The following is a 12,461-nucleotide window of genomic DNA, read 5'->3' as shown; positions in this document are numbered from 1 at the left end:
ACATAAAGATTCAACATAGTTTTTCTTAGTGTTTTTACTTCAAAGCAACAATATACTTTTTTTTTTATCTTAAAAGGAGACTAGAAGGCCTTTATAAAGGAAATTACATAACTGTTAGTTCAATTAGAAATGACACATCAAAGATTCTTTTCTAATTATTGGGGGGATTGCTTTAAATCAGTATCCCACAGATGTCAAAGGAAATATCAAACATAGCTAATTGTCATATTAGAAACAGAGCCTGACTAAACAAGTAGCTCTAGAGGTTATTCTTTCAAACAAGGCTAAACCACATTGACACAGCCATACAAGAAATGTCAACAAACCAAGACAGCAGTGACATATTTACAACAATTTTGGGTTGATGGTGTTTTAGAGGTGGAGGCCAAATTCATGTGTGCCTCGGTGGGAAGATATCTAAGATACCTGAGGATTTCTAGTAGAGATCTCTGCTATACTTATGTTGAAAAAAGGGATTTGTTTTTGCAATTAAGTCTAAGAAAATTTCATGAAAAGTGGTATTTAAAATTATAATAGGATTTTCCAAATGTCCTGTGCTTCATTGCCTTATTTTGTGCCATAGGGCCTATGTTTGCATTTGTTTTTGAGAATGATGTTTCTGTTTTTGGCAAGTCAGGATCTGTTAAATCAGATACCTGTTTGTGGTTGTTTTTCCTGTTAAGTCTCTTGCTCAGCAAACACTTCCCCTCATTACTCAAATAAGATCAATATTCCAATTCCAAATATTATTTTAGCACAAAGGTTATTGCAAGATTTATAAGAATGAAGAGAAGTCTGGGTTGCTCTGTACAATAAATCATGGCAATGACCAAGACAAACGAAGGAATGTAAGGATGGAAAACAGCCTTTTACCAGGGCAGTCAAAACAGAAGAGAGGACAATTCATATGCCAGATTTTATAAGTAGGAATATTGAATCAATAAGTCACATATTACCTCTTTCTAATTCAGCCTTGTTTGTTTTTTGCAGTTTGGGGCAAAGGAAGTCATTACGTTGCTTACCAGCACATTGGACAGTAACTAATTTTTTTTTCAAAAATAGGTTTTAGTAGAACATTTTACCTCAGAGAACCACTGGTAGGGGTAGATATATAGGAGATGTGTAGGCTTGTCAAATTAGGACAAAGGACCATCTGTTGATTTATGCAGCCTAACTAAAGAGGGTGAGAAAACTGAAAACCCTGTAACTTCTGTGATCTGTAAATTGCCATCTGATTGGGTAGTGTTGTGTATAAAAATATCTGCTACTTTATTTTAATGAATATTTTCTAGAAATAAAATTCCAATATAGAAAAGGCTGAAATCTTAAAACACAGGCTATGTATTGTAGTTCTGTCACAATTCTGTTATATACCTAATTGTTCCTTAAACCTGGGAACCCTAGTTTAAGGGGAAATAAACAGCTTGATGAGCTTTTTGGGATGAGGAGAGAGAGAGTGAGGGTGAGAAAAATGATATCCTATGAATAATGAGCATTGGAAAGGACTTGGAGTTTAAAGTGAGGCATGAAGGAAAGTGTTTAGAGCACAATAATGAATTAAAAACAGTAGTGTGTGTCTCCGAAACTTAAATGTTTATTTCCCTACAGAGATAGTTTTCTCTACACCATGTTGCCTCTCCATAGTGCTTTTTTGATGTGTTCATTTATTAATGCTGCTTCTTTTTTTTTTTTTTTTAAATCCTAAAGGCTCGTGAAGAAGAAATGACCACAAAAGTAATGGACCTGCAGACTCAACTTGAGGAGCTGCAGAAGAAATATCAGCAAAAGCTAGAGCAGGAGGAGAACCCTGGCAATGATAATGTGAGAGGAGTTTGAGTTTGCTGCACAGGTTTCTTGAAAACATTATCATTTCTGTGATTTGACTAGCCTACTAACATACATACATACTTATCTCATTTAATCCTAACAAAAACCCTTTGAGATTTTTACCTCTCTTTTATAGACAGATAAACTAATGTTCAAAGAGATTAAATAAAATGTTCAAGCTCACACAATAAATGTTGTGGTGAGGATTTAAACCAAATCTACCAGACGTCAAAGCCTAGGCATTTTGTTATACCAATGCTTCTCTATCTTTTCCTTCCACGGAAACAATAGCAGAGGAAAGTGAATCTTATAACCCTGGAGCATAGCTAAAAATAGTCCATCGTAAATGTAATACATTTAGATTTTTGGGTTTTTGTGCTAAAAATTCACGTTAATTTTATATCCTACTCTATAATATATCCTTAGTTGTGGTCACATAAAAATGGTGTTTTTAGTTGTATACCATTAAGAAAAACAATTTCTTTCTTTTTGGCCAATGGATTTGGACCAGATGCAAATACAATGTGATGATTTGGGAAAATTGGACTGAATTCAAAGAGAACGGGCTTGCAAATCTAAGCTTTTTTTTTTTTTAAAGAGTCTTAATCCTCAAGTAAAATCGTCATTATGAAAGGTAGACCATGTTTACTCCATGCTTTCTTGTCCTGCGGTGCACCTCAGCAGCACACACCCACAGTTGGAGAAAGCTGCCATTGTACTTTTCTACTGCCTAAAATGTTCTCACTCATCCAGGATGGTCTTTTCATAGCACAGTCTTGCGGGTAATGGGAAAGTGGGTGGTCACTATGACTTTATCCTGGAGAGGATTTGTTACAGAATGTCAGTTACCAGATAACAATTTTTTACACAACCAATTACATGGATGACTTACCCACAGTGCAGAGAAAGGGCCTTTATAAAGAGCTTTCCTTCTCTGTCACTTAGTAGGCATATGTCAGGTGTAAGCACTGAGCAAGCTGAGAGGACCATTTTCTGTTTCTTTAATAGCTAGGTTAGTTCTGTTTAAATTTTCTTTACTTTCTTTTTTTGCTGTTTAGTCATGTAGTCATGACTTGAGTATTCCAGGTGCTTTGTATATTACTTCTTTTGAGAAAATACATGTTTATAACTAACTTTTCCTTAGTATCAAAGTATTAATATTGGATATAGTAACATTTTAACTTGTGTCAGAATGCCATAGAATATTGAAACATTATGAGATATTAAGAAGGACTTCTGAGTCCTTTACCTTGTGTCATAAGAAAGGTAAGAAAATAGCCTTAATTTGTCGGGGCGTGGTAGCTCATGCCTGTAATCCCAGCACTTTGGGAGGCCAAGGTGGGAGGATCACCTGAAGTTGGGAGTTCGAGACCAGCCTGACCAACATGGAGAAATCCCATTTCTAATAAAAATACAAAAAAAAAAAAAAATTAGCTGGGCATGGTGGCGCATGCCTGTGATCCCAGCTACTTGGGAGGCTGAGGCAGGAGAATCACTTGAACCAGGGAGGTGGAGGTTGCAGTGAGCTGAGATCGTGCCATTGCACTCCAGCCTGGGCAACAAGAGTGAAACTCTGTCAAGAAAGAGAGAGAGAGAGAGAGAGAGAGAGAGAGAGAGAGAGAGAGAGAGAGAGAGAGAGAGAGAGAGAAAGAGAGGAGGGAGGAAGGCAGGAAGACTTAATTTTTATTTCTACTCTAAACATTTTTTTTTCTGTTTTATTCTTCATAAATTTGTTTCCTTCTGGAGCATCTTCTGGTGCTTCTAGATATCTTAAATTGCAATATGTATTTAGAGTATAATATTTTGTAAAACAGAACAGACCATTTGTTTACAAGCACATATTTAAAGTTGCCTTACCTCAAGTCTGACCACTTCCTTGAGACTCTTAACCCTGACTTCTTATTTCCTTATCTTTATATTGCTTTGTTTTACTGTTTCTTATAGCTATTAATGTATACACTCATGTTCTTTCTTTTCCATTTTTTCAGGTAACGATTACGGAGCTACAGGTAAGACTAGTTCTTTTTTTTTTCTCTTTTTTCCTTTGAGCCAGAGTCTCGCTCTGTCACCCAGGCTGTTGCCCAGGCTGGAGTGCAGTGGTGCAGTCTCGGCTCACTGCAACCTCTGCCTCCTGGGTTCAAGTGATTCTCATGCCTTAGCCTCCCAAATAGCTGGGACTATAGGTGTGTGCCACCACGTCCGGCCAATTTTTTTTTTTTTTTTTGTATTTTTAGTAGAGATGGGGTTTTGCCATGTTGGCCAGGCTGGTCTCGAACTCCTGAGCTCAGGCAATTACCCTCCTCGGCTTACCAAAGTGTTAGGATTACAGACGTGAGCCACCACACCCAACCAAGACTAGTTCTTCTTTGAATTTGTCTGAAAGTCATGCATTTTAGGAGTATTCAGTGTTATAAGTTAAAACATAAGGAGACTATTTTAACAAGGAAAAATTTCCAAGCAGTACAGAAATGTGTCTGGGCAATAATGAAACCTCTGTGCATTTCAGATCTGACTTTTTGTTCTTTCAGACACAGCTGGCACAGAAGACGACTTTAATCAGTGATTCGAAATTGAAAGAGCAAGAGTTCAGAGAACAGGTACAGGCCTAATTGGTACCTTTTAGTTTGAACTAAAGTTACGTTAGTATGTACTTGGATCCCAGCTAATTTTTAAATAGTTGGCTTTGAAATTTTTCAGTCTTATACACAGGAAATTTTATGTCCACATCCAGAGGTACTAGAGGTTTTCTCTATAAATTCATGATCATATATATTTAAGCAAGAACATTTGTATCATATTATTTTTAATGCCTAACTTTTTTTATAACAATTTGTATAATGTATAGTAATTTATGTTCTACAAAGAAGTTATTTTTTGCTTTTATCAGAGAGAAAATAGTCATCTGTCTTTGGTACTTTTTCCAAGTGGTTTAATTGTCCTAATTTAATTCGCCCATGTATTATTGATGGACAATATATGTAAGTCAATTTAAATAGGACCATGTGGTACACCTTCAAGGATGTGCAGTACACACATACCAGGATATGTGGTATATGATCTTTAGTAAAGTCTTTTTCCAAACTCTGGGAGAAATAGTGCCTCAAATCAGCAGGCTGAGTTTGAAGGCTAAATCTCCTGGGATTTTCCCAGTTCTTTTAAAATTCATACAGACAAAAATCTTGATAATTGTTAGAACTGGGTGATGGATAGGTAATTGTGCTATACTTCCTTGGAATATGTTTGAAATTTTTTATATTTCTAAAAATTTCATAAAGATAGGTCCCAATGTGACTTTATTTTTTGTTTTACCAGTGATTTAACTTTTCCCATCTGTTCTCAAGATTACTGCTTTAAAATTCTTTTAACATCAAATCTTGAAAACTGCCCTAGCATAACAATTTTTATATTAGTTATTTTTGTTGTGGGAATATACACATTAAAAGTTACCATTTTAATCATTGTAAAGTACACATTTCATTGACATTTAGTTTATTTACAGTGTTGTGAAACCATCACTGTTACCCAGTTCCAGAATATTTCATCACCCCAAAGGGAAACTCCATACCCATTAAGCAGTCACTCCCCATTACCTCCTCCCCATAACACCTAGCAACCACTAATCTGCTTTCTGTCTCTATGGATTTGCCTATTCTGGGTATTTCATATAAATGGAATAATACAATACCTGACCTTTTATGTTGGCTTTTTTTATTTTTTATTTTTTGAGATACAGTCTCACTCTGTCGCCCAGGCTGGAGTGCAGTGGCATGATCTCAGCTCACTGCAAGCTCTTCCTCCCGGGATCATGCCAGTTCTCCTGCCTCAGCCTCCTGAGTAGCTGGGACTACAGGCACTCGCCACCACGTCCAGCTAATTTTTTTGTATTTTTAGTAGAGACGGGGTTTCACCGTGTTAGCCAGGATGGTTTCGATCTCCTGACCTCGTAATCCGCCCACCTCGGCCTCCCAAAGTGCTGGGATTACGGACATGAGCCACTGCACCCGGCCTATGTTGGACTTTTTTTTAACTTAGCATAATGTTCCAAGATTCTTGGATGGATGTACTACATTTTGTTTGTCCATTCATCAGTTGATGGACCTGTGGGTTGTTTCCTTCTTTTGATAATAGTGAACAGTGCTACTAAAAACATTGATATACAGGTTTTTGTTTAAACACCTGTTTCCAGTTCTTTTGGGTATATACACAGGAGTGGAATTACTGGATCATACAGTAATTATATGTTTAACTTTTTGAGGAACTGCCAAACTTTTCTACAGTTGCTGTACCGTTTTACATTACCATCAACAAAGTATAAGAGTTCCAGTGTCTCCATATCCTCACCAACAAGTTTTTTGATTATTGCCATCCTAGTCAATACAAAGTGGTACCTCGTTGTGGTTTTAATTTGCATTGCTCCAGTGACTAGTGATGTCAAAGATCTTTTTATTGGCTTGTTGGCCATTTATATGTTTTCTTTAGAGCAATGTCTACTCAAGTCCTTTGTCCATTTTTTAGTTGGATTGTCTTGTGGAGTTATAAATTCTCTTTATATGTACTAGAGACAAGTCCCTTATCAGATACTTGATTTACAAATATTTTCTCCCATTCTGTAGGTTGTCTTTTTACTTCATTGATAGTGTCTGTTGATGTACAGAAGTTTCCAATTTTAGCAAAGTGTAATTTATGTAATTTTTTCTTTTATTCTCTGTTCTCTTGGTATCATATCTAAGAAATCTTTAGTTTTTTTTGTTTTGTTTTTTTTTTTTGCAGAAACAATTCTTGCTCTAAACTGTTTATTTTAATTTTATTTGCCTATATTCTGTCTTCACATTAAAAAATATTGTGATGACAGCAATCTTTCTTTTTCTTACATATAGTTTCCCTGCGAATCTTACATGGTCTGATTATTTGTTATTTTTAGATTCATAATTTAGAAGACCGTTTGAAGAAATATGAAAAGAATGTATATGCAACAACTGTGGGGACACCTTACAAAGGTAAGGATGATCTCGTATCATGTTATTCACCATTATCTTTTATTGGTGGATTTGTGCATGATTTTTATTTTTGTTTTTGCTAATTTATATTTTTTCTCATTTAAAAATTTTTAATTTTATTTTTTCTTAATTGACAAATGCATATATGTATTGTGTGCAACATGATATTTTGAGTTATGTATTCATTGTGGAATGGTTAAACTAAGTGCATTACCTAACATATTACCTTTTTTGTGTGTGTGTGATGACAACACTTTAAAATCTACTCTTCACGATTTTCAAGAATATGGTATATTGGGTGGGGAATAATACAGTACATTAACTATAGTCAATTTTATTCTTATTTATTACATTAACTATAGTCAATTTTATTCTTATTCAAACTATTATAATCATATTTTACAATAGATCTTTTAAACTTACTCTTCTTATTGAACTGAAATTTTGTATCCTTTGGACAACATCTCCCACCGCCCACAGTCCCTGATAACCACCAGTTTACCCTGCTTAAGTTCAGCTTTTTAGATTCCACATATAAGTGAGATTATGTGGTATTTGCCTTTCTGCACCTAGCTTATATCACTTAATATAATGTATTCCAGCTTCACCATGTTGTTCCAGTGACAGAGTTTTCTTCTATTTGGAGGCTGAATAGTATTCCATGTGGTTAATCTGTTTTTTACAATGAATATATTTTACCTTTTAACAGCTGGTTTTAAGGAAAGAAAGATAGTAAGCTGCCGGGCGCAGTGGCTCATGCCTGTAATGTAATCCCAGCACTTTGGGAGGCCGAGGCGGGCGGATCATGAGGTCAGGAGATCAAGACCATCCTGGGCAACATGGTGAAACAGTGTCTCTACCAAAAATAAAAAAAATTAGCTGGGCGTGGTGTTGTGCATCTGTAGGCCCAGCTACACGGGAGCCTGAGGCAGGGGAATCACTTGAACCTGGGAGGTGGAGGTTGCAGTGAGCCAAGATCACGCCACTGCACTAAAAAAAAAAAAAGAAAGATCCACTGACTTCCCAAAGTGTTGGATTACAGGCATGAGCTACCACACCTGGCCCAAAGGATTTTAAAGATGAGCTTGAGTCTTTATGTGGTAATTCCCTTGAGATAATCGAGATCATTGAATAATCTTATATAAGACCTACCCATTCTCTAAAGTTCAGTTTCGCTACCTCACTGTGTTAAGAATAGTTTTGTTTTGCTACATGTTTTGTAAACCTTTCTGCTTTCTCATGGGAAGCATGAGGACATAAAAACCATTTGGCATTCTTTTCTTTTGTGGTTTTGAAAGCTCTCATTGCTATCAAATAATGTAAAATACTACACTACACAAATTTTAACTAAATTAAAAGGCTTGCTGTCGATCCTTTCCAAACTGTAGCTCCTCAAAAAGAGGTAAAAACCAGCCTGGAAGTTTCCTATGCTCACTGCAGAGAAGATTCTTGCTGCAAAGATGATTTACTATAGCTAAATCACTGTGTATGATTCTCAGCATAGAACTAGGCTGAATCAGCCTACAGCCATACCACTGTGAATGCTTCCAATCTCATCTGATCTCAAAAGCTAAGCAGGGTTGGGCCTGGTTAATATTTGGGTGGGAGAACTATACTGTATCAGTACTCAGCAGTGCATAGAGAATAGTGTCAATTCCTTTTATTTTCCATTTAAGAATTTCCTACATAATTTTCTTTTTTCTCAATTTTGTGAACACATGTATACAATTTAATAGCTAACTCATAATACTAAGTGCTAAACACTTATAAATACATTTTTGTCTTTTTTAAAACATTATTTTTCTCAGATTTCTCAAGGATAGTATAGCTTATCTGCTCATTTAATCCTCTTAAAAACCCAAGCAGTCTGGTGCAGTATGCACATTAATCTCTTCATCATGCTGCCTCTTTAAAGAGTAAAATGAGGCCAGGTGGGGTGTTTCACGCCTGTAATCCCAGCACTTTGGGAGGCCAAAGTGGGTGGATCACTTGAGGCCAGGAGTTCGAGACCAGCCTGGACAACAGGGCGAAACCCTATCTCTACTAAAAATACAAAAAATTAGCCAGGTGTGGTGGCGCACACCTGTAATCTCAGCTACTTGGGAGGCTAAGGCAGGAGAATCGCTTGAACCTGGGAGGCGGAGGTTGCAGTGAGCTGAAATCACGCCACTGGACTGCAGCCTGGGCAACAGAGCACAACTCTCTCTCTCAAAAACAAATAGAGAGTAAAATGAGCACCTATCTTGTAGTACAAAATAAAACATTCCTAGTTCTTTAGAAGTCCCTGTGTGTCTGCCTTTACAATATCTTTATCCCTCTCATCATTTTTACTGTTTCCCCTGACTTTTCTTAATCATTATCTTGTTCTTTGTCATTTACACCTGTATTTATATTTTCAAGCAACATTTTGTTTAGATTTTGTTTGCTTTGTGAATTTATGTAATTCAGTCATACCATAAGCATTCTTGTATGACCTATTTCTTTGGCTTAATATAAGGTTTGAGAGTTACTCAGATTGTGTGTAGTTGTGGTTCACTCATTTCCATTATATTAATTTTGTGCATTCTTTTTAATTTTTCCTAGTACACATGTGGAAATTTTTCTCTAGAATATATAATAAGAATGGAATTGCTAAGTCATAGGATATATTTTTGTGCGTATCCCATATTAGGTTAAGCCAAACTGTTTGCTATATCTTTTGTAGTAATTTCCACTTCCATCAGAAGTGGGTGAGATTTCTGACCACTCTAGCACCTCATCAGTGCTGGAGATATATATATATATATATATATGTATTTGTTTTCTTTTTTTACGTGGAGTCTCACTCTGTTGCCCAGGCTGAAGTGCAGTGGTGTGATCTCAGCTCACTGCATCCTCCACCTCCTGTGTTCAAGCAATTCTTCTGCCTCAGCTTCCCAGCTAGCTGGGAGTACAGGGGTCCATGCCCAGCAAATTTTTGTATTTTTGGGAGAGACAAGAGTTTCACCATGTTGGCCAGGCTGGTTTTGAACTCCTGAACTCAGGTATCTGCCTGCCTCGGCCTCCCAAAGTGCTGGGATTATAGATGTGAGCCACTGTGCCTGGCCTCATAAATGTTTTCTTTTGGTGGTGATAAATAGTTGGTTAATTTGAATCAGGAGCCAAACGGTGCTCATATATTACATTTGATTGATAAATTACTTAAGTCTGTTTTGAACTCTAGGTCCTTCTTCACCTTTGCTTTTATCATTTATTTGATGAGAAAACCAACTTATTTGTCATATAGAGTGAACCACATTCTTAATTTTCTGGATTCCATCTCTATGGAGTCCTCTGTCCCCTGGTAGGTAGAACTAGAGGCTTGATCAGATTTAGGTTTGATTAGCTTTAGGTTTGCATTGACAGTAATGCTTCATAAAGGAAGTTGTGTAATTCTTGTTGTCTTATATCAAAACTTTCATGACATATTTACAATTTTAAGATCTACCACCCAGTTCCAGGTGTGATCATGACTTTTCACCAGATTTTAGCCATCCATTGGTAACTTCCCTGATCTGTTACTTCAGTAGTGGTTGCATAATGGTGTTAGTAAAATTCCACCATTTCTTGTGCATATATTAATTGGAATTCTTCTATAAATAGGAACTTTTCCACATTATCTATATGGTTACCTTGAGGTACAACTCAAACAAGAAAAGCAGGATAAATTTCAGTTAGTCTGAAAGTGGTAAACAGTAAAGTTAGTCTGAAACTGGTAAACAGAGTTTATCCTGCTTTTCTTGTTTTTTTTTTTTTTCAGTCAGAGTCTCAATCTGTCATTCAGGCTGGAGTGCAGTGGTATAGCCTTGGCTCAGTGGGACTTCTGCCTCCTGGGTTCAAGCGATTCTCATGTTTCAGCTTCCCAAGTAGCTGGGATTACAGGCGCACACCACCACTCCTGGCTAATTTTTGTATTTTTAGTAGAGACGGGGTTTCGCCATCTTGGCCAGGCTGGTCTCGAACTCCTGACCTCATGTGATCCACCCACCTTGGCCTTCCAAAGTGCTGGGACTATAGGCATGAGCCACTGTATCTGGCCAGTTAGTCTGTATTTTTGAAGATCTGTTTCTGGCACCTCTAGTGTGTTTCATTGATCAGTTTGTCTATGCCTGCTCTAATACCTCACTGTCTTTTTTTTTTTTGGTAGAGATGAGGTTGGTCTCTGTTGCCCAGTCTAGTCTCGAACTCCTGGCCTCAAGTGGTCCTCCTGCCTTGGCCTCCCAAAGTGCTGAGATTTCAGGAGTGAGCCACCATGCCCAACCTTCACTATCTTAATAACCGTCACTTCATAATAAGTCTTGATGTTTGGCTGGGGAAGTCCTCCCACTTTTTCTTTAAGAATTGTTTAACTATTCTTAGCACTTTGAATGTCCATACAGATTTGAAAATCACCTCGTTAAGTTACATACATGCATACATACACATTCCCGGGAGGATTTTGATTAGGCTTACATTGAATTTATAGAAAAATTAAAGAGAATTGGAATTTATATGGTATTGATTCTCCAATCCATAATCACAGTATACCTCAACATTTACATAGGTCTTCAGTGTCTGTCAATAATGTTTCTTGGCTGGGCACAGTGACTCATGCCAATAATCTGAACACTTTGGGAGGCCGAGGTGGGAGGATCACTTGAGCCCAGGAGTTCGAGACTAACCTGGACAGTGTAGTGGGACCCTGTCTCTAGAAAAAAAAAAGTTAGCTAGGCATGGTGACATGTACCTGTAGTCCCAGCTACTTGGGAGGCTGAGGTGGGGAGGATCACTTGAATCCAGGAGGTTGAGGCTGCAGTGAGCTGTGATCACACCATTGCACTCTATCCTGGGTGACAGTGAGACCCTGTCTCAAAATAATGATGTTTATCGTTCTCAGTAGTAATCTTGCACCTCTTTTATTACATTTATTCATAGATGTGATTGTAAATGTAATATTTTCTAACTAAATGCATATTTTAAAGGCATTATGGCATTACGCATTTTTGGAGGAAAATCCAAGCAAGCTTATGTTTTAAAATTATCTGTAACACACAGATAAAATTGTGTTAAATGTCAAGTGGATTTTTCAGTGATACACTTTGGAATTTGGCCCAGATAAAGTGTGGATTTCAAAATGCTGAGTGTTACCTAGATGAAGTTATTTGGGAAGACCCGTTAGAGGCAATGAGTAGACAATTTGGAAAGCCTCTTTATTTGAACAGTAACTAATTTCCTCTAATAATTGCTTAAAACCAGAAATAAGAGCTGGAAAGTCTTCTGTACCACTGTTTGGGAGAAATCAAGAAGAGGCACAAGTATTGAAAAATAATATTAATTCCCTCTCCTGGAAAATAGCTATCCCAGCACTTTGGGAGGCCAAGGCAGGCAAATCATGAGGTCAGGAGTTCAAGACCAGCCTGACCAACATGGTGAAACCCTGTCTCTACTAAAAATACAAAAATTAGCCAGGCATGGTGATGTGCACCTGTAATCTCAGCTACTCAGGAGGCTGAGGCAGGAGAATCACTTGAACCCAGGAGGTGGGGGTTGCAGTGAGCCACGATCTTGCCACTGCACTCCGGCCTAGGTGACAGAGCAAGACTCTGTCTCAAAAAAAAAAAAAAAAAAAAAAAAAAGTAC

General features: G+C 37.2%; 1 protein-coding gene across 5 annotated transcripts in view; it reads left to right on the top strand.

Annotated features, from left to right (window-relative positions):
• GOLGA4 (golgin A4) overlaps nt 1-12,461 on the top strand; it is a 124,038-nt gene that overhangs the window by 90,783 nt on the left and 20,794 nt on the right. For all 5 annotated transcript variants that reach the window (XM_010376623.2, XM_010376624.2, XM_010376626.2 and 2 more), the window contains 4 exons: nt 1,708-1,821; nt 3,816-3,836; nt 4,356-4,424; nt 6,749-6,824. In XM_010376623.2, the coding sequence (XP_010374925.1) occupies nt 1,708-1,821; nt 3,816-3,836; nt 4,356-4,424; nt 6,749-6,824 (280 nt within the window). The remainder of the gene's footprint in view (nt 1-1,707; nt 1,822-3,815; nt 3,837-4,355; nt 4,425-6,748; nt 6,825-12,461) is intronic.

Source organism: Rhinopithecus roxellana, chromosome 1 (genome assembly GCF_007565055.1).
Source record: "Rhinopithecus roxellana isolate Shanxi Qingling chromosome 1, ASM756505v1, whole genome shotgun sequence".
Taxonomy (NCBI): domain Eukaryota; kingdom Metazoa; phylum Chordata; class Mammalia; order Primates; family Cercopithecidae; genus Rhinopithecus; species Rhinopithecus roxellana.
The sequence above is the reverse complement of the archived record's forward strand: the minus strand, read 5'-3'. Positions and strand labels throughout refer to the sequence as shown.